The sequence below is a fragment of the Terrapene carolina genome, unplaced genomic scaffold, assembly GCF_002925995.2.
Source record: "Terrapene carolina triunguis isolate 2854851 unplaced genomic scaffold, T_m_triunguis-2.0 Scaffold131, whole genome shotgun sequence".
NCBI lineage: Eukaryota > Metazoa > Chordata > Testudines > Emydidae > Terrapene > Terrapene triunguis.
The window spans coordinates 14024553-14050309 of NW_020664482.1; the positions used below are offsets into that span (position 1 = coordinate 14024553).

The 25757-nt window shown below is 42.3% G+C and overlaps 1 protein-coding gene across 1 annotated transcript in view; it reads left to right on the forward strand.

Annotated features, from left to right (window-relative positions):
- Positions 1-25516, forward strand: part of XIAP (X-linked inhibitor of apoptosis) — a 44028-nt gene extending 18512 nt beyond the window's left edge. The window contains exons 2-7 of the mRNA XM_024195489.2: positions 10063-10976; positions 12587-12686; positions 17695-17773; positions 19855-19888; positions 21417-21620; positions 23579-25516. Coding sequence (XP_024051257.1) covers positions 10094-10976; positions 12587-12686; positions 17695-17773; positions 19855-19888; positions 21417-21620; positions 23579-23772 — 1494 coding nt within the window. The 5' untranslated portion in view covers positions 10063-10093 and the 3' untranslated portion in view covers positions 23773-25516. The remainder of the gene's footprint in view (positions 1-10062; positions 10977-12586; positions 12687-17694; positions 17774-19854; positions 19889-21416; positions 21621-23578) is intronic.
- Positions 25517-25757: the final 241 nt, after the last annotated feature.

Genomic DNA, 25757 nt, shown 5'->3' on the forward strand with positions numbered 1-25757 from the left:
CAAGGATCCACAAACCAGTGCAAAGGTCCTTTTGTGGATTAAAGAGATCTATGAGATTTGGGACCCAACCCCTACTACTTCCACTGGGGAGGGGGCAAACCCCACTTCCCTGACCAAAAAAAAAAAGGAAAGGGAACTGCCAGAGCATTCTTCTTCCCACCCTAATAATCTCCCAAAAGTGTTTCCATTAGGGTTACCATATTTCAGCACGGAAAAAAGAGGACGGGAGGAGCCCCGCCCCCGTTCTGCCCTAGCCCCGCCCCTGTCCTGCCCTAGCCCCGCCCCTTCCACTCCCCGCCCCCCTCAGAACCCCAACCCTCCCCCTGCTCCTTGTTCCCTGACTGCCCCCTCCTGGGACCCCTGCCCCTAACTGCCCCCCAGGACTCCACCCCCTATCTAAGCCTCCCTGCCTCTTGTCCCCTGACTGCCCCAACCCTTATCCACACCCCCACCCCCAGACAGACCCCTGGGACTCCCACGCCCCATCCAACCACTCCCCACCCCCTGACAGCCCCCCCCCCAGAACTCCCAACCCATCTAAACCCCTCTGCTCCCTGTCCCCTGACTGCTCCGATCCCTCTCCCCACTCCTGCTTCCTGACAGCCCCCCCCAGAACTCCCAACCCCCCACCCCCCCACCCGCTCCTTGTCCCCTGACTGCCCCCTCCTGGGACCCCTGCTCCTAACTGCCCTCCAGAACCCCACCCCCTACCTAAGCCTCCCTGTTCCTTATCCCCTAACTGCCCCTTCCTAAGACCCCCCCCAACTGCCCCCCAGGACCCTACCCCCTACCTGTACCCTGACTGCCCAAAACTTTCTCCACTCCCCCCAAGAAGCTCCCCCCGAACTCCCGACCCCCCCCGTCTCTTGACTGCCCCCTCCAGAACCTCCCTGCCCCTTCTACTGCCCCCCTTACCCTGCTGCTCAGAACAGGGTGTTGGGCTCTGTGCGAGCCGGACACGTGGCTGCGCTCCCCAGCACAACACACAACCCGGTCCCTGGCCCTACACAGTGCTGCTGGAGCGGGGCGCGGGGCTGCCGGGGAGGAGGAGCTGCCAGCTCAGAATGCAGGGAGGGAGGGAGGGGGGGAGGAGCTCCTCTACAGCTGCTCCGGAGTCCAGCCCCTGACTTTCCTGCAGCCCTCCCAGCCGCTCGCTCTGCTCTGCCAGGGGAGGGGGGGAAATCCCGGACATTTTGAGTGATTTACAAATTCCCCCCGGACGCTATTTTTAGCACAAAAAGGAGGACATGTCCGGGTAAATCCGGACGAATGGTAACCCTAGTTTCCATAGGAGGTGGTGATCCCCTCTCCAGTGTACTTAATAAATATAGTGGATTTGAACCATGTCACTTCTAGTGCTGGCTCCTTCCCTCCAATGGAACTTCAGAGTGTAAACAGGGTCTTGTTTCTTTTAATTTCCTGATCTGCTTGCTCCTAGCAGAGTTGGAGCTTTCATTTTAGAACCACATATATAAAGCTAGCCCTTACTGGGGGAGGAGGATGATTTTTCTTCCACAGAGGAGAGCTGGCTGTATAGGAAGTGGTATTACTTAAACCTATATACTTAAATGTGTTGGTTTATACTATAAAATAGTAAATCAGTTTAATAGTAATAAGGTTAAAAAAGACATGCTTTATGACCGTGCTGCTCAACTGGTGGATCGTGAAAGGCTGCCTGATGGATTGCAACCCACTGATTCAAAGCTATGATATCCTTCTACTGCTAAGATCCAGTGGGAGCCTGAGCAGGGATGCTACTGGGGCTGCTACTTCTCCTGTTCTCCTTTTAATTCTAGGTTTCAGAGTAGCAGCTGTGTTAGTCTGTATCCGCAAAAAGAACAGGAGTACTTGTGGCACCTTAGTCTCTAAGGTGCCACAAGTACTCCTGTTCTTTTTAATTCTAGAGCAGCTCCTTTCCATATACCTGCAACTCCTACCCCGGGTTCGGCTCTGGAACAGAGGAAGCAGTATGGTCTTAGAACTGGCTTTGCAGCACCTTGGAATGACAATTTCCCTACCCTGGTTCTGAGCCAATGCCAGAGATAGGGGAAACGGTAAATTAAGAAGAAGCCCTGCTCAACCCAACAGCAGCCCTACCCCTTTCTTGATCTGCTTCCCACAAAATGGCTGAAAAAAATCATCCTGTGCCCTAAACCCCTTGGTGATCGTGAGATGATCTTTCAGCCATTTGGTGTGAGGCAGTCCAGAAAAAGGATTTTAGAACCACTACTCTGATACCAAAGGAACTATATATGAAAGCTTTACAATTTGTCAGGAAGACACCAGTACCCTCTGAGTGAATACCTACCTTTAATTTACTGTATCCCATTTCACCTTCCATTTAAATAAAACAAGAACCTTTTATTTATAAATAATGTTGAAATCTTGAACATGTAGTCTCTAGATATGTATGTTTGCCAGCATCATGTGTGTTAAGGTCCACATTTTTCAGTATTTCTGAGGTTTCCACCTTAAACTATACTCCCTTGGAAAGCCTTTTAGGAATAATATTTTTCTTGCCTGCATATATCTGAAGCTACATAGTAAAAATAAATAATGCGTTCTGTGAATGCATTCTAGTAGTAGTAATGATAAGCTCATATAGGGTTCTTCACAGAAACAATTCTCAAGCACTTTAAAATTCAAGTAGTACTTTAAAAAAAGAAAGGCAATCAACACAAATCTTTTCACATTTGATTATTTAAAAAAGGTGGGGGTTGGCTCTCTATCCCATAGGGAATGGATTCCACAGATGCTCTGCATAATTACTGAAGGCCCTTGCCTTTCAAACATCTAAACAATTATCTAGGTCATATCTGTAAATCAGCTGATGTAGCTCTTTTAAGACAAATAGAAAGATAGCAACTCTGTAAGGTATAAAATATCCATATTATTAACCTTAGAGGTCATTACACTAGGTATAAAATTACCAGTGATTAAATCTAGGGTTTACAAGGTGTTTCTGTGACACCTTGTAAACACAGAACTGGTCTCCCACTCCTTTTATTTTCTTAATGTGTTCATTGGGCACCTACCTGTGTCTCTTTGACAATGCAAACGGTAGTCTCTGGGTGCAAAAATATTATTTTTTCCTCCTCTGAACTTTCAGAAAGATTCTTCCTCATCCTTTGATTAAGTACAATAGTCTATAACCAAGTGAAATGATAAAATCTATTTTGTCCTTTAAAAATTTAATGAATATTAATACAGAAGGGGGGGGGACGACAACAAAACTGACAGCTAAAGGCACATTTTTGTTAGATGTCTTTTGAGTTAGTTTTTAAAAGTTTTTCTCATCTTAGTCTCCAGAGTGAAAGCTGCTTCTTCAATGCATGCAGCAGATATAAAAGCTTGTGGGTTTTATGTAGCATTGAACCAAAATCTTTCATGCCAGTAACTGCTGACAGTATAGAGAAATGTGTTTTTTGTTTTTTTTTTTTTAAAGTTTGAGCACAGTAAGTATTCACTATATATAATATCAGTTGCCATCCTTTTGTTTTGCATTATGTATCTTATTGGTATAGAACACACTGACAAAAGGGCAATGCCAGCTGGTAAATTGGTGTCCTAGGAAGAAGAGTTCTATACGTTTTTTCTGTCCAATGCAGACCAAACTAATTCACTTTGAGAGTTTTAAATACTTCATTGACCTTTATAAAAACACACTAATAATTTAGTATTTATTCATTCACTTAAAGCATTTCTCTTTGCAATAGGGGCCAGATCCTGCAAAAGCTTATGTTAAGTGATGGTCTGAGATTGTTTGAATAGTGACTTCTCTGGCGAGAGTTCTCAGGATTAGGCCCTAACTTTGTACCCAATCTTGGGTCATGCTGAGAACCCTCATCAGTAGGAGTTGAGAACTATCTACTCCTTCCAAAAACCAAATAAAAACAAAACAAAAAAAATCCTCTAACTACAGCGTCTAATCATTTGGTGATTCCTGCAGGGATTTAAAGGGCCCGGGGCTCCAGCCACTGCAGGGAGCCCCAGGCCCTTTAAATCGCCAGCCTGGGGAAGCCGGTCCAGTCCGGCACAGCATACCAGCTCATGCTGGTACACTGTACCGGCTTACTTTCACCTCTGACAGTATCTTTAAACACTAGAATCACACTCAGCGCGGTGAGATGCTCACACTATGAGAGGCACCTGGGAACTGAGACAGACTGAGGGAACAGCAGATTCACGTCTCCCATCTCACGCTCACTCCGGGGCATACGCTTATTGAGTGGAATGGTGGGCAGAATCGTTTGTTTGTTTATTTATTTATTTATTTTTTGCCGAGTGCATATAATTGAATTCGCGTAAGTTAAATGCGCCTATGATTCGACTCCACTGTAAGGTGCTAGAAAATATTTCAGTACACAGCTGAAGTAAGAAACGAAGAATTAACTCATTGTCTAGCATTGTTGGTGCTTATGGCCATACTCATGATTAACTTTACTACTGTAAGAAGCCCCATTGATTTTTAATGGGACTACTGAATATAATGAAGTTCAGCACACTCATAAGGTCTGGTCTTTCCATTACAAAATTCCAGGGATTGAAGCATAATTTGTGTATAATTTAACACAAGTGGTGAGAACCCACAGCTGGTGAACATTGGGGCTGTGTGGTGGGGCAAGTGCCCCACTCCCCTGTGAAAGTGGGCTAAGACAGGCCAGAGAGGCTGCGCAAAGAGGCAGGCAATCAGGGAGGGCCTGTTGGAGAGACAATCAGGGCTGGGCAGGAGGTGGCCAATCAGGGCCGGGCTCAGCCCTATATAAAGGCTGCCCATGAGAGGAGCAGTCAGTCTCTCCCAGACCTCCAACAGGGATGGTCTGTCTCCTGAGCTAGAAGACCAGCACCTGGGCAGTGCTGGGCAGGCTCGGGTGAGCCGAAGGGAACTCCAGCCCGCTACTTGCCAGGCTGCAGGCCCTGAGGGAAGGGCCTAAAGGGTCAGAGGGGAAGAGACCCAGGAAGAGCAGACAGCAAGCGAGAGGAGAGAAGGAGGGCAGGGAGGCTGCCGCTAGAGGATCCCTGGGTCAGGACCCAGAGTAGCAGGCGGGCCTGGGTCCTCCCCTTCTTCCTTATATTGCAACTGGCTGTGGGAAGTGGCCATATTGGACTGCACCATACCCCTGAGGGAAGGGGTTAGACTTTGGGAGCAGCTGGCCACTGTGGCAGGTGAAAGACTGCTGTTAGCCCCCCCGCCCCCCGGAAGGGGGTGAGAATGGACATGGGGCACTGCCGGAGGGCAGTGTCCTGAAGGGGACGCCGCAAGCAGAAGGGAGCAACGCGGGTCCAGGCGTCAATGAAGGGCGAGAGGTGGATGGGACGCCACCAGGAGAGGGCGCTTCCCATGGACTGAGCTAATGCCCGGAGCGACCAGCAGGAGGCGCCAGCGGTGGTGAGTCCCAACACCGTCGCAGGCTGGTTTGTGGGTTTAGAGGGCTTCTTTCTCCCTACCCTCCATACTTCTCTCAACTCCAGTGACAGTGCTGGTTGAAAAGATTCTGGATCTAGAAGTGTTGCTCTTGAATCTTGAGATTTTACTCCATGCTAAATGCCTTGAGCTAAATGCCAGTGGGGAAGGGAAAGAAACTGAAGAGGGCTACAGTGTTCCTTAGGGGCTCAGAATCTAAGATTGAAGTATGCATCCCAGTAGGCAACCTCTTGAGGAGTCCTGTTCTAGAATAAGTAGCATAGCTACCGCCTGCCTCCCTTGAGGATTAAACCATTCAGAAGTGTATTAAATAGAAAAAGCTCAATTTATAATACCTCTCTCCCCCTTCTCCCCTTTTCCCCCCCAAAAAAATCCCAAAGCGGGGTAGGAAAGGATTGAGTTGTCTTTTTTTCTCCTAAAGTCTTGATTCTTCTTTCGCTTTTCTGAGTGTCCTGGTCTACCTCACACCATTGAAATAACTTGCCCTACAAACAAGACTATTGAAATGATGGAAAAGATAGCACAGAGTGATAATCCCTTTCTCCTAAACCCCTTTGGTTTTAGTTTTTATTTTTCTCCGCCCTCTCCCATTGGTCTTAAGATATGTCTACACTGGAACTTGAGGTGTAATTTCTAGCTCAAGTCCACATATCCTCACCAGCTCTGAGCTAGAGTGGGTCTGTCTACTCATGCCAGAAATTACACCTTCCGACTCCTAAGTAGACATAGTCATGGCGAGATGTACCTACCTACGTCACTCAGGGCTGTGGAAAATTAATGACCTGTGCATCGCAGTTAGGTCTGCCTAACTCCCTGTGTAGATGCAGCTAGGTTGAGAGAAGAATTCTTCCATTGACCTAGTTACTGTCTCTGAGAGGTGGATTACCTACATTGATGAAAAGGCCCTTCTGTCGATATAGGAAGTATCTACACTATGGCACTAGAGCAGCACAGCTGTAGTGATACCCATAGTGATCTCCTCTGCAGATGCAGTCTGAGAGCCCACAAGCACTTGAGTGAGGGTGGTCTTCAGGCAAGGCCCCACCCCCACTTGCCTCTGTGCTCTTATTTCTTGCTGATTGGGGTTGGTTACTCAGGGCTTCTCTACACTTAGTGCTGCAGCGGCTACCTACGCCGATGGGAGACCTTCTCTTGTCAGTGTAGTTACTCCACCTCCCTCAAAGGTGGTAGCTGTGTTGACAGGAGAAGCCCTCCCATTGACATAGTGCTGTCTACGCTCGGAATTCGGTTGCTATAACTGTGTCCACACCCCTGAGTGACGTAGTTATACCTACATAAGTTTGTAGGGTATACTAGGGCTCAGTTGTGTCCACTACTCTTAAGCTTTTCTTTGTGTATGCACGGTAAGAGGAAAAACTGGTGGAAATTTAAACTTCATTTTTTTCAGTTTTTTTTTTCTTTTTCAGCAAATCGATTAATGTTTTCGGTGAAATCCATAATAAAAGAAAATAATATGACCGTAGTAATAAAAATAAAAGTTCATGTTTTGTTCAGGACCTCTAAAAACCCTATACCTCTATAGTGGAACCCTTACCCATTTCTTCTGGCCACATTCTACTGTCCTAGAATTATGTATGCAGTATTGCTGGATCTTGTTATTTCATCATGAATTGTGCAATATTTGGTGTCTTCCTTAAATTCCCAGCTTCTGGAGTCATGTAATTGTGAAGCTCTCTCCTTATATTTAAGTGTAAATTTCTAGTCTTCATGATTGCAGAGAATGGCTTAAAAATTATGAGATAGAAATGTTTTTAAAACCATTTGCCTACGGGGTTTTGAGTCTAGGGTTTGTTTTTAAGTCTGTCTCATGGCTTTTGAATATTCAGGATTGGCAATTCTGAATACTTGTGGATCTCCTTGCCAGGGGTAGTGTGAAGACCAAAACTATAATTGGGTTAAAAAAAGAATTAGATAAGTTCATGAAGGATAGGTCCATCAATGGCTGTTAGCCACGATGGTCAGGGATACAACCTCATGCTCTGGAGGTCCTAGCCTCTGACTGCTAGAAGCTGGGAGTGGACGACAGAGGATGGATCACTTGATAATTACCCTGTTCTGTTAATTCCCTGTGAAGCACCTGGCATTGGCCACTGTCAGAAGAGAGGATACTGGGCTAGATAGACTATTGGTCTGACCCAGTATGGTTATTCTTATAAGTATGTATATAATATTATTAAAAGCAGTACCAGGAAAAGTTGGTTGCTAAGTTAAATATTTTGTTAGACTGCTCCGTTGTGTCTGTAGCTACAATATAATGGAAAGGGCAAATGTAGTTGAGAATTTTTCAAAAAACTTTCCCATACTCAAAATATCCCATCTTATAACAAACTCTCCAATTTTTCTTTAAACCACCAGTTTAAAAAAAAATTGTATCAAAGGTCTTGATTATTTGAGTACTGTTATACTGAAACAACATCTATAAATGTGTTTACTTCACTCAGGAGTCTCTAGTGTTCAGGCTGTTTCATTGATGAATTAAAAAGGCTTGCAGTTTAAGGCTTGACTAAGTATCAGCACAGCACCAATGTGGCAACATTCAGGCTATTGGCTGAACATGTGAAATGTTTGGGATATCTAGGAAACAAAACATAAGTTTATGTATAAACATTTTTCAAATGTATTTTGTTTTATATGGGTGTATTTTGAACTTTAGACACTGTACAGAGTAAAGTAAATATTAATTTTCAGGCGCTTGTCACAACAGTTGAAATCAGTGGATTAACTCTAGCTTTTACAGTCCATTGATTTAATCATCTTGGAGGGGAGGAGAGGAGGCAGGATATCTTCAGTTTGAGTCCATTTAGTCTGGCTCTTGGGACTAGAATTGCCTTTTCTCATTGTTATGAAAGAACTTGGTCTTGTTTGTCCTTCAGTGAATAATGTAAAGTCTGTTTGCTCAGGCCTTTACCTGAAGGAAAATTGGGGTTTATTTCTTCACAGTTAAATTTCAAATCCCAGGGTATTGTTTTTATTTTGACATTTGCCAATTTATTTTACATTTATTTATGGTATACACTTCAGCGCTGGTGTGATGGGAACTTTTTTAATTAAAAAAGAAAGGTAAAGCTGCTTATACAAGAGTAACATAAAAGGCTGATTTTGAACATAGATCCTTCCAAACTGGAGCAGTAAAATACATTGAGTGTGGCATGGGTTAATCTATGCAGGAAAGCAGTAATTGTATGGAAGTACAAACATGATTTGAGGCCTTTTCTTAGATTTTCGTTCATATCTTTTGTGAGGCCCCTTGTATTCCTGTTATATTTTTTTTATCAGACCTAGTCTTGTAATGTTTGCCTTATTTAGGGTTACCATTCGTCTGGATTTTCCTGGACATGTCTGGCTTTTTGGGTTAAAAATAGCATCCGGGGGGAATTTGTAAATAGCTACAAATGCCCGGGATTTCGCCCCCATGCAGAGCGCGGCAGGGCTGCAGGAAATTCAGCCGCTCGCATGGGGCTCTGGCAGCCAGAGCCCTTCCCCCGCAGCTTCAGATCAGCTGCCGGAGTCCAGCCCGGCCAATGTAGAGCTACTCCCCTCCCTCCCTGCATTCTCAGATCGCCAGCCGGCCGGGCCGTTCGCATCGGGCCTCGGCAGCTCCTCCTCCCCCTTTTCTCCCCCTCCCCTGCTCTCCCTCCCCTGCTGCCCAGCGCCCCGCTCCGGCAGCACTGTGCAGGGGCAGGGACCGGGTTGTGTTGCGCTGGGGAGCGCAGCCACGTGTCGGGCTCCGCGTGGAGCCCGACATGCTGTTCTGAGCGGCAGGGTAAGGGGGCCAGGGGGCTGGAGAAGGGGCAGGAGGTTTCTGGAGGGGGCAGTCAAGGGACAGAGAGTAGGGGGATTGGATGGGTCAGGGGTTCTGGGGGAGCTGTTGGGGTGGGGCTATGGAGAGGGGTCGAGGCTGGCAGGGAGCAGAGGGGGTTGGATGGGGCGTGGGAGTCCCGGGGGTCTGTCTGGGGGTGGGGGTGTGAATATGGGGTGGGGGTGTGGATAAGGGTCGGGGCAGTCAGGGGACAGGTAGGGTCCTAGGGGGGCAGTTATGGTGGGGGGTTCTCAGGAGGGGGCAGTCAGGGGACAAGAAGCAGGGAGGCTTAGATAGGGGCAGTCAGGGGACAAGGAGTGGGGGGGGTTGGAGATTCTGAGGGGGGCAGTCAGGGGGTGGGAAGTGGGAGGGAGTGGATGGGGGCGGGGCTAGAGCGGGGCTCGCCTCCCCCCCCAGTGTCCTCTTTTTTGATTGTGGAAATATGGTAACCCTACCTTATTAATAAAAAAAAAGATGTTCTTAGTCTATACACTTTTTTTATTCACATGTGCTTTCCAGTTAACTTTTTACTGTTTGTTCAGATGACAATTAAGAGATATCCGTAACATGTGTTACTAGAAAACTTCATATACGATAATAGTCCTTGTCTGTCTTCATATAATTTCTTTTGGAATGTTCCTGTGCTTGTTATTAACAAAGAAAGAAAAAGAAGTCTTTCTTCCTTACTACTTAATTAATAGGATGAATATTTTGATCCTACTAATTCCCACAGTTCGCATAGGGGTTGCATAAGGAGTATGTTTGATCTGTTGTTTTTTTGCTTTGTCTATGAAATTAAAAAACATTTGTTTTTTAGGAAATCTAAGAGCTCCACTCTTGAAGAAGAGATGACGTGTAACAGTCCAGATAACTCTGAAGCTTGTGCCACTCCAGATTGTGACCATGACCAAGAGATGGCTGAAGAGTACTCCAGACTGAGGACTTTTGCCAACTTTCCAAATTGTTGTCCTATTTCAGCATCAACACTAGCACGAGCTGGCTTCTTTTATACAGGAGAGGGAGACAAAGTGAAGTGCTTCAGCTGTCATGCAACTTTTGAAGGGTGGGAGCATGGAGACTCAGCAGTTGGAAGACATAGAAAAATTTCCCCAAAATGCAAATTTATTGCTAGATTTAATTTTTTAAAAAAAGATATGCATCCTGTTCTCCAAAACTGTCAATGCAGAGTTGAAAATTGTTCCGGAAATTCAACCCTCCAGTGCTCTTTTGACAGATCATCTGATCTCAGTCCAGATTACCTTTTGAGAACTGGGCAGGTTGTGGACATGTCAGATAGTATGTACCCCAGGAACCCTGCTATGTGCAGTGAAGAAGCTAGGTTAAAGTCTTTTCACAACTGGCCAGCCTATGCTCCATTAACACCGAAGGAGTTAGCCAGTGCTGGGCTGTATTACTCAGGTGTTGATGATCAAGTGGAGTGCTTTTGTTGTGGTGGAAAACTGAAAAACTGGGAACCTTTTGATCGAGCGTGGTCAGAACATAAGAGGCATTTTCCTAGGTGCTTTTTTGTCCTGGGCCATGATGTTGGAAATGTTGGAAGTGTCCCAAATGAATCTAATTTTGCTGAGGTTTGCAGGAGTGGCTTAAACAATGCAGATCACCCAAGAAATCCATCTATGGCAGAATATGAAGCACGGCTCAAGACATTTGTGACTTGGAGATACTCAGTTGTTAAAGAGCGACTTGCTGAAGCTGGGTTCTATAGTATAGGTAAGCTAGATGAGGCTTTCACGTCTGTCTTTTTGTTGCAGAAGAATTTGTGCATGATGCGATTTTGAACAGAATCTCTATTAATTTAACACTGAATGACTTGCCAAAACAAATCTTTTATTTAAGGCTTTACATTCGTTCAACATCTGAGTGTTCAAATGCTTTTTAATTCTACGTTCACTTAACTCAAATTAGTTGTTAAGACTAGCTAATACAGTATGTTCTCCTGGTTTATTATTATAAGATGGCGTGCAAAATATCAAGCATTCTTTTTGAATGATCACATAATCTGAAATGTCACATCATTCTCCTTTCTAGTAGCAGAACGTTCAATAAAGGGAATATCTTAAGTAGTGACCTTTGTCTTTTAAGCCCATTTTAGGATGTATGCCAGTTCAGATTTTGGCTCTTAGACAATGATTGGTATCATTAAAAAGTTATCTTATCATATTAGAAAGAATGGAACACTGCCCCGTACTACTGTTAGTTCAGGAAGAAAAGGGATTACCGAGGATAATTTCTAGCTTTCTCACCATATTTGATTCTCTTTTTTGTGCTCTTAGAGCACTGACTTTCTAATTTTGTTTCCTCTTGATTCCTTCCTATCCCCTCTGGCCCCCGAATAAAACTTTTGGTATTTTCTTGTACATTCTTGCACAAAATGAATACATTCATAACTAGTGGTGACATCTTATTTATATCATCTGTGGGATCCCAAAAAAATCTAGCTTCTCAACAGCCAAATGGGATCTGTATTGGGAAGACATGCAAAATAGGTAGCTTATCCAACCAGCTGGTTAACTGTTAGAGTAAATTCCAAGAGCTTTGTCCTTCCTATTGGCTGAGAAGGACTTAATTTCAGTGGGAGAAATCTATCCATATCTCCTCTCATTGCAATACGCTTAATATGTAAGCAGCTTCTGATGTAGTCATTGATTGTAATGTGCACTGTGCTGCTAGAGCTCGGACAATTCAATTTCCTTCCACATCCTCTTAGTCTCTGTCACTGCTGTTCAGAGCCCATTAGGCTTGACAGCCATTAGGCTTGACTGGTGAAACCAATGACCAAAAAGGCAAATAAGTAAATGTCCTTGTGAATTAGGTTTCTGATAATTAATTCCATTCTTGTTTAAGGGGAACTGAGACTTAATACAGAGAAGACTGATCAAAAACATAGAAGAAATTGTGTCAAATGCTTTTGCTTTAGAAACTTTGTGGTAGTGGTTTTTATAGCCTACTTAACAGTTGAACACACAAGAAGTTATTAGACTTGTAAGCAAATATAGAGATCAGAAATGCTTCCAATGCCAAATAAAATTGAGTAAAGCAGCATTTGTGTAAGCTTGGTTTTGTAATTTTTTATTAAAGTGGAGATAGTCCAAGAAGCTACTTCGTTTTTCTTACCATATGTTATCACAAATTACATTGACATCTAGTTTAAAATAATCCTTTTTATTCTTAGATACTCATTATTAAATTGACACATTTTTGGTGCTTTTATCAGTAACAAGACTTCCTGAAGCTTTTTTTCTCAGTTGTAAGAACAAATATTTGCATATTCAGCCTTTTATTTGACAAGTATACAACATCACACTTATTTGTCCCCTTAGGTAATGGTGATCATGTTTTGTGCTTTCACTGTGGTGGAGGACTGCAAGAGTGGCAGCAGAATGAAGACCCTTGGGAGCAACATGCTAAATGGTTTCCAGGGTAAGGTACTCTTTACTTTATTGTTGCGCACACTTACATTTACAGTATGTTGCATCTGCAACAAAGGGAGAATGTATCAACATGACCTCAAAAGGCTCAGTTTGGCTAAGCATTCAGTGGTTTGGATGCTTATCCAAATAATTTGAAATGGTTAAGATGCCCTTCTCACCATCACCTCCATGTCCTCACTAACTTTGTTGTGGAGAGGCACCTCTCTTACAGCAGCAGCAGCAATAGTCTTCGTAGGTGGCTGTGTTTCTTCTCATCAGTAGGAAGCATGGCTTTCAAGGTGCCCTGTAGTGAGGCCCATTTGCTCCACTCCACTTGCAGCATATTCTTGTAGAGAAGAGTCTTTGCTTATAAGTATTATGTGCAGCCGTGATATTCTATTGGGAGTGAGTTATGTAGAAGTCTTAAGAGAAGACAGAAACTGCTGTTTATGCAGTACAATTACACTTAAAAATAAAGGCCTAAAGGCTTTTCAAAAGTGAGTAGCGATTTTGGGTGTTCGAATTTTTTGGTGGGCAACATGACACCTTAAAGGGACCTATTTTTTCAAACAGCACATTATTTTTTCATTCTGAAAATGAAGCCCTCTTAAGATGTCTTGAAGAATATAAAATATATTTCTCTCTCCATTCGTCCCTGTCCATGTGCTTGGATATAGTTTTTCCCTGCTGGCAAATAGACCAATGTTCATTGAGACGTTGATGTAATCCCCCATTTGCTGGCTTCCAGAGTTCACTTGTTTTGATCTCCATTATGAGCATCCTGCTCATTCTGGCTGAGGAGAGACGCCTGACCAAAGGAGAAAGCGGTATAGGCCTGAACGCTGGTGTGCAGCAGCCTTTGCAACAGACAGAACAGAGCAGCTGTAGGAGGATTTTTAGCTTCTGCAGCAGCATGTGAAACACTAACAGATTGTGGTCTCTCCGGCTATGTCTGTGCTACGGGCCTTACAGTGGTGGAGCTGTACCGCTGCAGCTGCGCTGCTGTAAGGTCTCTCATGTAACTGTTCTATGCCGCCAGCATAATTAAACCACCCTCAACGAGCAGCGGTAGCTATGTCAGCAGGAGAGTGTCTCCTGCCGACATAGCGCTGTCTACACTGGTGCTTTTGTCGGTGAAATTTATATCAGTCAGGTGTGTTTTTTCACACCCCTGACCGACAAAAGTTTTGCTAACAAGTGCTAGTGTAGCCAGAGCCTCAGTCCCAGGTACCAACACTCCAAACCTCCCAGTAATACAGCATGGCTGTGTCATTCATACATTCTAGGAAATATGCTCATGCCACCAGAATTTCACACTCCAAGTGGACCCCTTCAGTGGGTTCCTCCTCAGCCTTCTCCTAGGGAATTAAAGGTTTGGGTGATTTTTAAAAAAAAAAAAAAAAAAAAAGAGGGATCCAGATGTTACCTTGTCTAGTTTCGGTCCTGCCACTTGTGTGATGCTACTTAAGACTTCTAGATCTCTGGCAGCCTCAACAGCAATCAGAAAGTCACTAAGGTTTGAAGTAATGGTTAGTCTACCAAACATCAGAGCCTCTCAGCCTTTTCTTTCAAAGGGGGACACCTCATCAGACTAGAGCACCAGGGATTTCAACAGTTCCTGCAAATAGAAAGAACTTCAGGCATCCTCACCATAAACTATCTAGGCTACAGTTTCTGTCTCTCTTCCCAGGAATAGATTTATACAGCTCAGATCATATTGCTGGGGAGAATGGCCACAGTTTGTCACGAGAGGATCCTTCAACAAGGATAAATCCTTCTGCATCTCAGAGCACATACGGAGCTGAACGCTACTGCTTCCTTCAACGTGCTTGCCCCCAGTCTCCTGGACTTAATTGGAGGAAGACCACTCTGCTTCTTCAGTGAATAAGCCCATACAATATCATCAGTGGCAGTACCCACAGTTATAGAAGAAAATTTAGTTTGACTTTTCAACAATTTCTTTTTCTTACACCAACCCAGTCCGGTTTTAGAAAAGTAATTCATTCCTTAGAGGATTGTTTCCCAATGGAGTCATTGAGGAGTTAACTCAGGTTGAATTCCTTTATTCATTGGATCTATCTCCATATGTCAATCTTATGCTTTCCTTCCTGCTTTCTTTGTTTTGCGCCCCTGGTTCCCAGACCATTGTTCAAATACATTTTTCCTTTCTGGCTCATGATAGGTAAGGTGCTTGTTACAGGGGGCGACTCACCATGCTAGCACCTTCTGCTGGTTGTCTTGCGGATCAGCTCCACAGGTCGGTACGCTTGACTCCCAGTGGTGTCTCGCCCGTGTCACTTATGGTCCTGGACCCGTGTTGTTCCAAGGACCATGGCATCCTCTTTAGGACACAGCCCTCTGGCTGTGCCACACTCTGTGCTCCCCCTTTCCTGGGGACAGTACCACAGTCCAACAGTCCAGCCACTTCCTCAGTGGGGAGTGGGAGGGACCTAGGCCTACCTACTACTCTGGGTCCCAGCCCAGGAACCTTGTAAATAACAGCCCCATGCTGCGTCTCCTCCAACCTCTCAATCTATTTCCCTGGGCCACTTCCCCGCAGCTCCAGTATCTTCTTTGTCCTTGCCTCAGGGCCTCAGTCTGCAACTCCCAGCCAGGAGCTCTTCCCTACTAGCAGCACTGCTCTGTCCAGGGTGCTGGCTTTCTTCTGCCTGCAAGGCAGCCAGTTCTCCCTCCTTGAGCTCCAGGGAGCAACTGAACCTGCTCTTCCCTGCTGCTCTTCTTATATGGGCATGCCAGGCCCTATTTGGCTGCTCCTTGCAGCCCCTTGCTTTCTGTGCAGGCTCCCTTAACAATTTACATGCCAGTGTGGGGCGGAGGCCTCATCACAGGGCTATAAACAATAGCCAGATTGTTCATCATTTGTGTCTAGAATTGACCAACATTGCCCTGGTACCCAGAACTGACAGATATCAACAGAAGAGCTGATCCACCTTCTAACAAGTGATCTGTCGACGCAGGACTTGATTTGTATTTAATTTTTTACGAACTTTGAAAATGCAGGTCCGTAGAAGAAATATCTTTTGGGAAAGATCACAACTACAATATGCTCTTGCAGGTAGTCCAGATCCAGTTAGGATGCTAGGATTTGGGGGAATGTTTTTCACTCTTTTGACAGATGACCCATGAGCTTAATGTTGATATACTGAAATTTCTTCAAAATGATCTGGACATGTTGCATTCATCAGCAGTATCAGCCTACTAAGTACACAGGTTACCTCTTGGAGTTAATCCATGCACAATTAGATTTAGCAGGGTGGTCAACAAGCCAGACCACCCACACCATCTGGGAGACTGAATTACTCTTCTCCCACCTTATTAATTCCCGTGGCTGTCAACACCAATAGAGGTCCACTCTCAGCGATAAGAACTGGAAGTGTTTAGACTTTTTTGGGAGGAAGGCATACTCCTCAGCTATGCTTTGATTTTGACTAGCTAATTACCAAGCTCTGATGGCGAAACAAGACTACGTAACCGATTTGGAACTGAGCGATTTTATTGAGCAGCTGCCTGAGTCGCACCACAACCATTTTAAGGAGATGGAAAGAGGGAAAGTTAGTGGCCAAGACAACACTACAATCTGCCCTCGACACATCCAACTCAGTGGCAAGGTCCATATCCATGGCTGTGGTGATGCGACATGTGTCATGGCTCCATCTGTCGGGCTTCCTGAAGGAGATACAATCAACCATTGAAGACCTTCCCTTTGAAAGTTCTTCATGGAGAAGACTCATGCCTCTCTTCACACCCTGAAGGATTCTAGGGCCACACTCCATTTGCTGGGCATCTACATGCCAGGACAAAAGAAAAAATTCAGTCCACCACCCTAGCACAAACCACTCACATAACAATATCCGGCTCAGCGTTACTGCGAGCCACAGAAAAAAAGAGAAATTTTCGAGACATAAACCATCTGGCCCGCAATCTTCCTCATCCAAGCCGTTCATGTCCAAGCATCAATTTTGACATGTTGGTTGAGGCGTCAATAAACCACTCCCACCAACCGCTACAGCTGACCAACGCTATCCATCCATTTGGCTACCAGCTGGCAGCATTCCCCAGCACCTGGAAGTATATAACATTGTAATGGGTACTCTCTTCATTTTACTTCCCTGCCCCCTCCACAACACCCTTCCCCATCCCTCTTCAGGGACCCTTCTCATGAGAGTTTACTATGACAAGAGGTAGATCGTTTCCTCTGGTTAGGAGCCATAGAACCAGTACCTCAACATCTACGAGGCAAAGGTTCTACTCTTGCTGTTTTCTAATACCCAAGAGGAAGGGAGGTTGGAGACCCATACTAGACCTCAGCTCTCAACATGTTTGTCAAAGCTCAAAAATTCAAGATGGTCACTCTCGCAATGATCATTCCAGCGTTGGAACAGGGAGACTGTTTTTGGCCCTCGACCTTTAGGACGCCTGTTTTCATATCTCAATCCTACCGACTCTCAGACTATTCCTCAGATTCACTCTGGGTTAAGACCACTACCAGTACAGGATACTCTACTTCAGGCTATCATCGGCCCCGAGAGTCTTTTCCAAGTGCTTGGAGTGGCATAGAAGATATTGAAAAGAGGGATAGAACAGCTAAGGAAAATTATATGTTTATCCATGACTGTGGTTCATTGCTTACAAAGAAGTTAAGAGTTGATATTTAAAAGTTATATTGTATTTCTTTGTTTGCAAAGTTTGTTTTTCTTTTATAAACCAGTGATTGTGGCTGCCATGATCAGTGAATGTAAAGTTTTGGGATTCCAATTGTTGAGTCCGTGACAAATAAGCATTGTTGATGAAGCTCACTTCCTTTCACTATCAGAATGTTTTTAAAATGTTTAAATGACATCTATGATTTCAGTTACATTTTCAGAGAAAACTTCAAGAGCAGAAATATTCTTTGAAATGCAGAATTACCCAAATTGTTTTGAAAATTGTGTATTCAGCTTTTTTTATTTTCCCATGTGTACAATGCTTTTTGTAATTAAAATCTTTTTTGACTATAGATGCAAATATCTGCTACAAGAGAAGGGACAAGAATTTGTAAACAGTGTTCAGTTAACGCCTTTATCGAGGGATTCCACAGTAAGTTGTCTTTTTTTTCACCATCTACTATTTTGGTTTCCCTAGAGAAATAACTTTTAATTACAGATAACATAGTATAACTTCAAATTTTTGTGAAATCAATTTATCATGTAAATACAGAATATATCTAGTGATCGTATATAGTTTTTTACACTGCTTTGATCATCCACAGGAAGTGGAAGGGATTCAGTTACAGTGTAGCAATATGATTAGGGCAGTACCAAATTCATGGCTGTGAAAAATGCATCATAGACTGTGAAATCTGATCTCTCCCCATGAAATCTGGCTATTGTAGGAAAGGGGCAGGGCTGGGGGCACCCCAGCCGGGGCTTCCTACCATGTGCCGAGCTCCGGCTGCTAGGCCTAGCCCAGGTTGGGAAGGGACAGGACGTCTTTTTCCCCTGCAGAGGCTGCTCCCGGAGCCATGTCAGACCCACCTCTGGGAACCTTCCCTGGCTGCAAAAAGCCCGTGACCCGGAGCCGCAGGAAGCGGCCCAGGCCGCAAGGATGTCTAGGGAGACGTCAGCTTTATGCAACACCCGTGTCCTTTATTCTATAAGTGTTTTCCCACCACCAGTGTTCAACTATATACAGTCCTTACAGATTTCTCACCTACCGCAGGCTGGGTCAGTAACCACCTCCTTCTCTGGCTGCCTCCCTCCTTTTGGCTCCTTCCCAGCCTTTGTAGCTCTTGCCTATCAGGCTAGCAGGTGTTGCCAATCGCCAGGCCCAATCTATCCCCCTTGATTGTGGCAGGGTGCTGCTGCAAACACACCTAAACACCCAAAGCATGGTGTTCCATTCCTCACCATCTTGGCTAATAGCCATTGATGGACTTATTCTCCATGAGCTTTCTAATCTTTTTTTTTTTTTTTTTTTTAACCCAGTTATACTCTTGTTTTTCACAACATCACCTGGCAATGGGTTCTACAAGGATGATTGTTGTGTAAAGAAGTACTTCCTTTTCTTTGTATTAAACCTGCAGCCTATTAATTTCATTGTGTGACCCCTAGTTCTTGTGTTATCAGAAGGAGTAAATAACACTTCCTTATGCACTTCTGTCAAATCATGAGTGGTGTGAAAGACCTCTATCATATTCCCCCCTTGGTTGTCTCTTTTTCAAGCTGAATAGTCCCTCTCTTTTTGATATCCTTAATCTTTTTAATTATTTTTTTGCCCTTCTCTGTACCTTTTCCAATTCTAATGTATCTTTTCTGAAACGGGGTGACAAGAACTGCATACAATATTCAAAAGTGTGGGCATACCATGGATTTATGTAGTGGCATTATGATACTTACTGTCTTATTAGCTATCCCTTTCCTAATGGATCCTAACATTCTGTTAGCTTTTTTGACTGCCGCTGCACATTGAGCAGGTGTTTTCAGAGAACTAGCCACAATGACTCCACAATCTTTTTCTTGAGTGGTTACAGCTAATTTAGACCCCATTGTTCTGTATGTATAGTTGGGATTATATTTTCCAATATGCATTACTTCACATTTATCAACACTGATAAATGCCATTTTGTTGCACAGTTTTGTGAGATCCCTTTGTAACACCTTACAGTCTGCTTTGGATTTAGCTATCTTGAGTAACTTTGTATCATCTGCAAATTTTGCCAACTCACTGTTGACCCCTTTTTCAAGATCATTTATGAATGTTGAAGTGATCATATACATATGGCTTATTACAGGATGATTTGAGATTTGTACATATTATTTATGACAGGATGGTTTGGTTCTGCCACCACTGGCTGCTTAGGCAAATTACTTCCTCTCTCTGTGCCTCAGTTTCTTCATGTGTAAAATGGGGATTATGATAGTGACCTCCTTTATAAACTGCTCTGAGGTTGGTTGATGAAAAGTGCTGTATAAGAACTAGGTATTTATTTATGTATGTCCAATCCTGTTGAAGGAGATGAATAATAAAAGATTGGATTCCTATTGAATCTCATTTGAGTCATGATCACACAGTCAGCCTGATGAATAGCAACAGCCTTTTTCTTACCCTTTCCTTACCACTGTTTAGAAATTTTTCTTTGGTTGCAGGGGACCTAATCTACGTTTATATTTCTGTTTTAGATAGAATCTTCTGAGAAGACATCGCTCCTTATAGGTATCAGTAAAACAGTTACATTTATGTGTTCTTAGTGTGCCTTCCTCACCAGGTTCTGTTGTTGTGGTTTATGTTTGTGGGGAGAATGAAAGAAATGGCTAATTTTGAAGGTGGCCCTGCTATGCTTTATAGAGAAAAAGGAAGCTAACTCATTAAATTATGGTCTTTTTTTACGACCTTGCTTCCGAACAATTAAATAAGCACAACACATGGATGAATTGCTGAACAGATAATGTAATTTGGGAGCCAGAGTGTAAATTTATCACTTCATTAATCTGAAGGTAAAAAAAATCAGTGAATAAATTCTAACCTTATTAGGGGGAAAAAAACTAGTGTTTTGCGAGTGGCCAAATACGGGGGGGGGGGTGTGTGTGTGTGTGTGTGTGTGTGTGTGTGTTAAAGGGTGTAGACCACAGTAGAAGTAAATTTTAATGTCTAGTTACACCTCTATATCTTTATGGCCAGTAAGTACACTTTACAATTACTGAGTTGTTAAGACTATAGGAAGACTATCAGGGAATGCTGAAATTGTTTGGGTCTCTTCTTGAATGAAAATGTTGTCACAAAAATACTTAAATAAGAATCTAATTGTGTCTCATATCTGTATGAGAGGTTCCAGCACTCTTTCTTATAAACATACAACAAAAAGGTGAGAAAATAGTGATGAGTATAGCAGCAGGATTATCTTACAGCTACTTAAAAATATTTAGTTGGTAGGAAAAGATATCTACCATCGCTATGCAGTGATTCCACAATAACCTACATTTATGAAATATTCTGGGGGATAAGTGTCTGTAAGTATATTCACATATGAGAGAGCTCTAGTTCCAGTGCAAGCAGTTTTGCCAAGGAAAAGAACTGAGTAACCCTTAAATGTAGTCAAAATGAGTGGAAATAGCAGATGCCTTGCTAATAAACCTATGCAAAGAACTCCACTGGGAAGGAAAGGGGAGGCATAATGGTAGAAAAATAATTTCCTGTTATGTGTGTATCTGATAAGACAGGGAGGCACACATTACAGTACTATTGATTGTACTGCATTTTGGTTTTGTTACCTTAATAAATTGGCAAGTTGCTTATAGCCTGGGTATGGGTGGGTTATATTTTTTTATAAATTGAAAAAAAGTATATTAAACAAACATTACCTGTACTTAGGGATTTAAGCTAAATTATAAAGACAATTTGGATCCAAGTGTGGTAAGATCTGATTACTGCTACGTGAGGAAACATTCTGTGTAAAAAGTTATGGTGAAAATTTCCGTGAGTGATCTGAATGGATAAAATCTAGGAGTCTTTGTAATATAAGTAGGGTGGCCAGTGGAAGGGTTGGGAATATAGCAAATCTGGGAGGCGTCCTACTTGTTTGGTGATTTTGCACTGTGAAATATAAAACATCAGTCAGAAATTTAATTGTTTAACTTTTGGTTAAGTGTTATAAAGTTCTTTAAAAAATTACAGTGAACACTGTTGACTATTTCTAATTTGCTCTTAGTTAAACTGATTTTTTTCCCCTCAATGTTTGTTAAAGATGATGATCTCCTACAAAACCAGTTGGTACAGGATGCCATGCGTATGGGTTTCAGTTTGTCTGAGATTAAGAACATTATGGAGCAGAAACTGCAGACATATGGAGAAAACTATACATCTGTTGAGGTCCTAGTTTCAGATATAATACATGCTCAAAAAGAAAACGTACAGGAAGAAGTATCCAGTGAGAGCTCACTACCGAAAGGTGAATTTTTTAATTACAAGACATAGATGCAAAAGATTATAACAGATTGTATTAAATATCTTATTGGTATATTTCTGTTGCCATCTTTGCGTAACACAAAGATGTAATATGTGTCATTTTTAGAGAATTCAATAGGGTAATCATATACACAACAACTTCAAACAAAAAAAAAATTACATTTTATTTAACCAGCAGCATTTAAGAATATTCTGCTTTATGTTAGAAAAGAGCAGCCTACCACTGATGCTACAATAATATATAGTATTAGAGAGACTGTCTACCTGAAATCTAACCACTTTCAAAAAATGTATTAAAAGTAGTTTGATTCCATCCCTACTCCCAAATTCCTTTGCCGATATTTGTGCTTTTATTATCACTTTTTTTTTTTTTTTTTTTTGGTAATGTGTCAAGTCTTCATCCCCTCCCTCTTCTGCTGGGGTGAGTATTTCTCACAGTAGATGGGGAAACTGTACAGGAGAAACTATGAAATAGACTACAGATGCTCCCCGGGTTACGCAAGACCTGACTTATGCAAATTCGCACCTACGGAAAAAGTTCCATAAACCAGAAATAAGATTTTCAAGTTGCGGAAACTTTTGCGTAACTTAGGGGTATACGTTTCTGACTTATGCAAAATTTGAGTTACGCAAGGCTTTCCGGAACGGAATGATTGCGTAAGTCAGGGGGCGTCTGTATACACAAAGTGCTGTCAAATGTCCAGTATAAATAAATGGCAAAAAAATAGAGAATCTCTAGTTTCCTCTAACCTTTCAGTTATAAAACTCTGAAATGTTAATTAATAAAATATTTTTACAAGTATTGTAGCCTACGAACCCTGGTCAAGGCCCAAGACCCCATTGTGCCAGGTGCTGTACAAACACAGAACAAAAATATGGTCTGTTCCAAAGACCTTACAATCTGAGTATAAGACGAGACGACAGACGGAGGAAACAATGAAACAATAGTGGTCAGGATGATAGGCTGTTTTATTAATGCATGAGTGGCCTAGATGCTGTCAGGTCTTTTTGTAGCTGTGTATGTAACTTCAACATCTGGAAGCATCATTCTGGTCCCTATGCATAGCATTACAATGTAGTCTTACGTAATATTTCTCAAATAACGCATCAGAATATAATAATTTTTCTACAATTCTAGGCACATATTGTAAGGTCTGATACATGAATACATACACATAGGCACCTACATTTAAAGACTTAGACATTTTAGGCTAGCTTGGTGTCTGGGAGTAAGGAGAGCAACGGTGACTTTAAGGAGGCCTGATGGCTGCTCTGACTTAGGACTGGTGCCCAGGGCCTAAGCTGGGAATCAGTCAGGTAATAGCAGCATCACAACCATAGACTCTAATCGTCAGCCAGAAGCAGAGTGGTGTAGAAACCAAAATGCCAGTCCTGTGTCATCGAAGATTCCCCCTATGCAGAGACTCTCCTTTGCTCTGATCCACTGAGTTTGTGCCAGTTCACCGCGACAAAGAGGTTATCAAATGGACACAATATGGCTAGGAATCTGGCTCTTTTGTGTTATGATATGATGACCTACATACAGTTCATGGCAATTTATCCTGTCAGCAATGTTAATGGGCCCCCTCTATGTAACGAGTGTCTTTCTCTTTCCATCCTCTGACAAGTGTTTGGGGGCAGCTGCCAATGTGAAGCCCAGTTGAAAAGCTTCTGCAGATAGTTCTAGATCTGTATACAAAGAGGGTTAAACTCCCAGCTTGCTCCACTGTCGGGAGCATAATCTCTCTCCCACCATGTGGAATGATGAGAAGGAGAGTCCAGATTGTAGAGTTTGTGGTTTCTAACATGGGTTTTTCTTGTTTAGGGGATGATTTATTCCTGACAAACTGTTTTCTTCGTATGAATGGGGAAGGTAGTTTGAGAGATTAGCTGCTTTTATTAAGTATGTTAACTTGTTCCGTGTGTTTCCCTTTTCCTCAGATCTGAGTACTGAAGAGAAGTTAAAACGTTTACAGGAGGAAAAGATGTGTAAAATCTGTATGGATAAAGACATCTCAGTTGTTTTTATTCCCTGTGGCCATCTGGTTGCTTGTAAAGAATGTGCTGAAGCAGTTGATAAATGCCCTGTGTGTTGCATGGTTATTACAAAAAGACAGAAAATATTTATGTATTAGTCATATGTACAGTGCTGTTTGTGCAAATGTTTGCTGTTACATTGTTTAAAATCACTGTAATGCAATAACAAACAGTTGGGATGTTCAGCACTGTAGCACACAAATATATTTATTGAGAGTCTAAAGTTTTGAGATAATAAAAACAAAGCTTTAGTCAGTGCCCAAAAAGCTCATGAACTGACAGTCAGAAGCTGCTAAACTTGTGCTTATAGCTCTCACATTTAACTGCAACCTCTTCATTCCTCTCCAGTTTGTCCCTTCACTTTAATTGAAGTGACAGATTAGAAATTCTTCACTATGACAGTCTCCTATTTTATATATATATCTGAGTATGCACACCTTTCTAATTTGTTGTAAAGTGCATAAATTAAGTATATTATTCACTCGTATACAATAGCATGGGCAAACTGAATGATCTGACTGACTATAAGCTGTGCTGCTAATAACAATGTTGATTGGAATTTGTCATCTGATCTCACTCTCTTTACCTCTGCCAAGTTTTCAGAAAGGGTATGGGTAATAAACTATAAAATGGAGGTGACAACAACAACAAAAAATCCAGCCATATTTTTGTTAAATAAAATTTTAGCAAGATTAATATTATTCAAAACTAGAATAGTAAGGTTTAGCGCCTATGAAGAAGGCAGATGTTTGTGGGTTCAGGAATGGTGACATTTTAGTGAGAGAAATAAATAGCTAAAAGTTTATGTAGTTTTGTTTTTATGTTGACTGTTTTAGTGACTATCTAATCTCTTAAATGGGTTAAGCCCCTTTCTAACTCAGTAAAACATTAGTTCTACAAATTACTTTTCTTATAGGGAAAATGGCATCTTTTAAAATCTCCTGACCTTTTCTGAACCACTAAAATGTACAAATTATTTAAAAATTATTCACGACAGAAAAATTACAAAAACATCATCCCTATGTTTCTCTTCTTTCAAACAAGTTTCCCCTTCCAAGCATACATTAGTCTTCCCTAGTCCAGTACAGTATGTATTTTAAAAATTGACGAATTTCACTTCCACCTTTCATTTCAACTAATTATATTCTTGTCATTTACGTATCATAGAGTTACATTCCAGCAGCAATGTTTGTTACACTAAGTCCATTTATTTCTCCATCTCTGACTGCCTTAAGGCTGATCTTTTCTAGCCCAAAAACTGAAAGGATCCTTAAATTATCACAAAAGTATCCCCCAACCCACCCCGTCTTGCAGGCTCACAGTTGTAACATGTCCTTTCTATAACCCCCTCCCAAACAGGGATAAGCTTGGTCCTATTTCAAAAAGCCAAAATAAATATAAACACTGCATAGCAAGAAAGCGCTGTCGTCCAGAACTTTTTTGCTAGATTGACGCATAGGAAATTCCTTGAAAATGAATATAAACTCTAAACTATTTACATTGCCCTTTGAAGAATCATAGTCAGCTTGCATATAAGAAAGATTTTAAATAACATTGCTTATATATAGTATCAAATGACATTGTCTAAAGCAGTATTGTGATGACCTATTATACTGTAATAACTCTCGGCATTGTTTGAGCTGTCTCTCTACCAGGTTTTCCAGTAGAACTATAGACCTGGCTACAGAGTCCGATGAGAACTCTCAGCACCTTACAAGATCAAATAACTCACATTTATTATCAGAATAAATTGAGGATTCTCAGCATCTTGCATGATCACATTTTGGGGAGGGATTTATTGCAATTACAAATGTGAAAAATAAAGAGCAATTACAATTAATGCTCTTAACAGATCTCCTAAGAGAACACACTATCTTATGCAGGGCTTTCCCACTCCGCTTTGGGTGGTAATTTAAAATGCTCTAATGTAGTATGCTACTACTTAAGTTTTGGAAGATAAGGATTCAGCATCTGCTTCCAGTCTGAAGAACCTTTGCATAGGTTTTTTTGGAGAGAGAGAAATGTTCAAAGTATTACTCCTTTTCTTCCTGATTGGAGTTACTAGAAAAATTTGCTTTTCAGG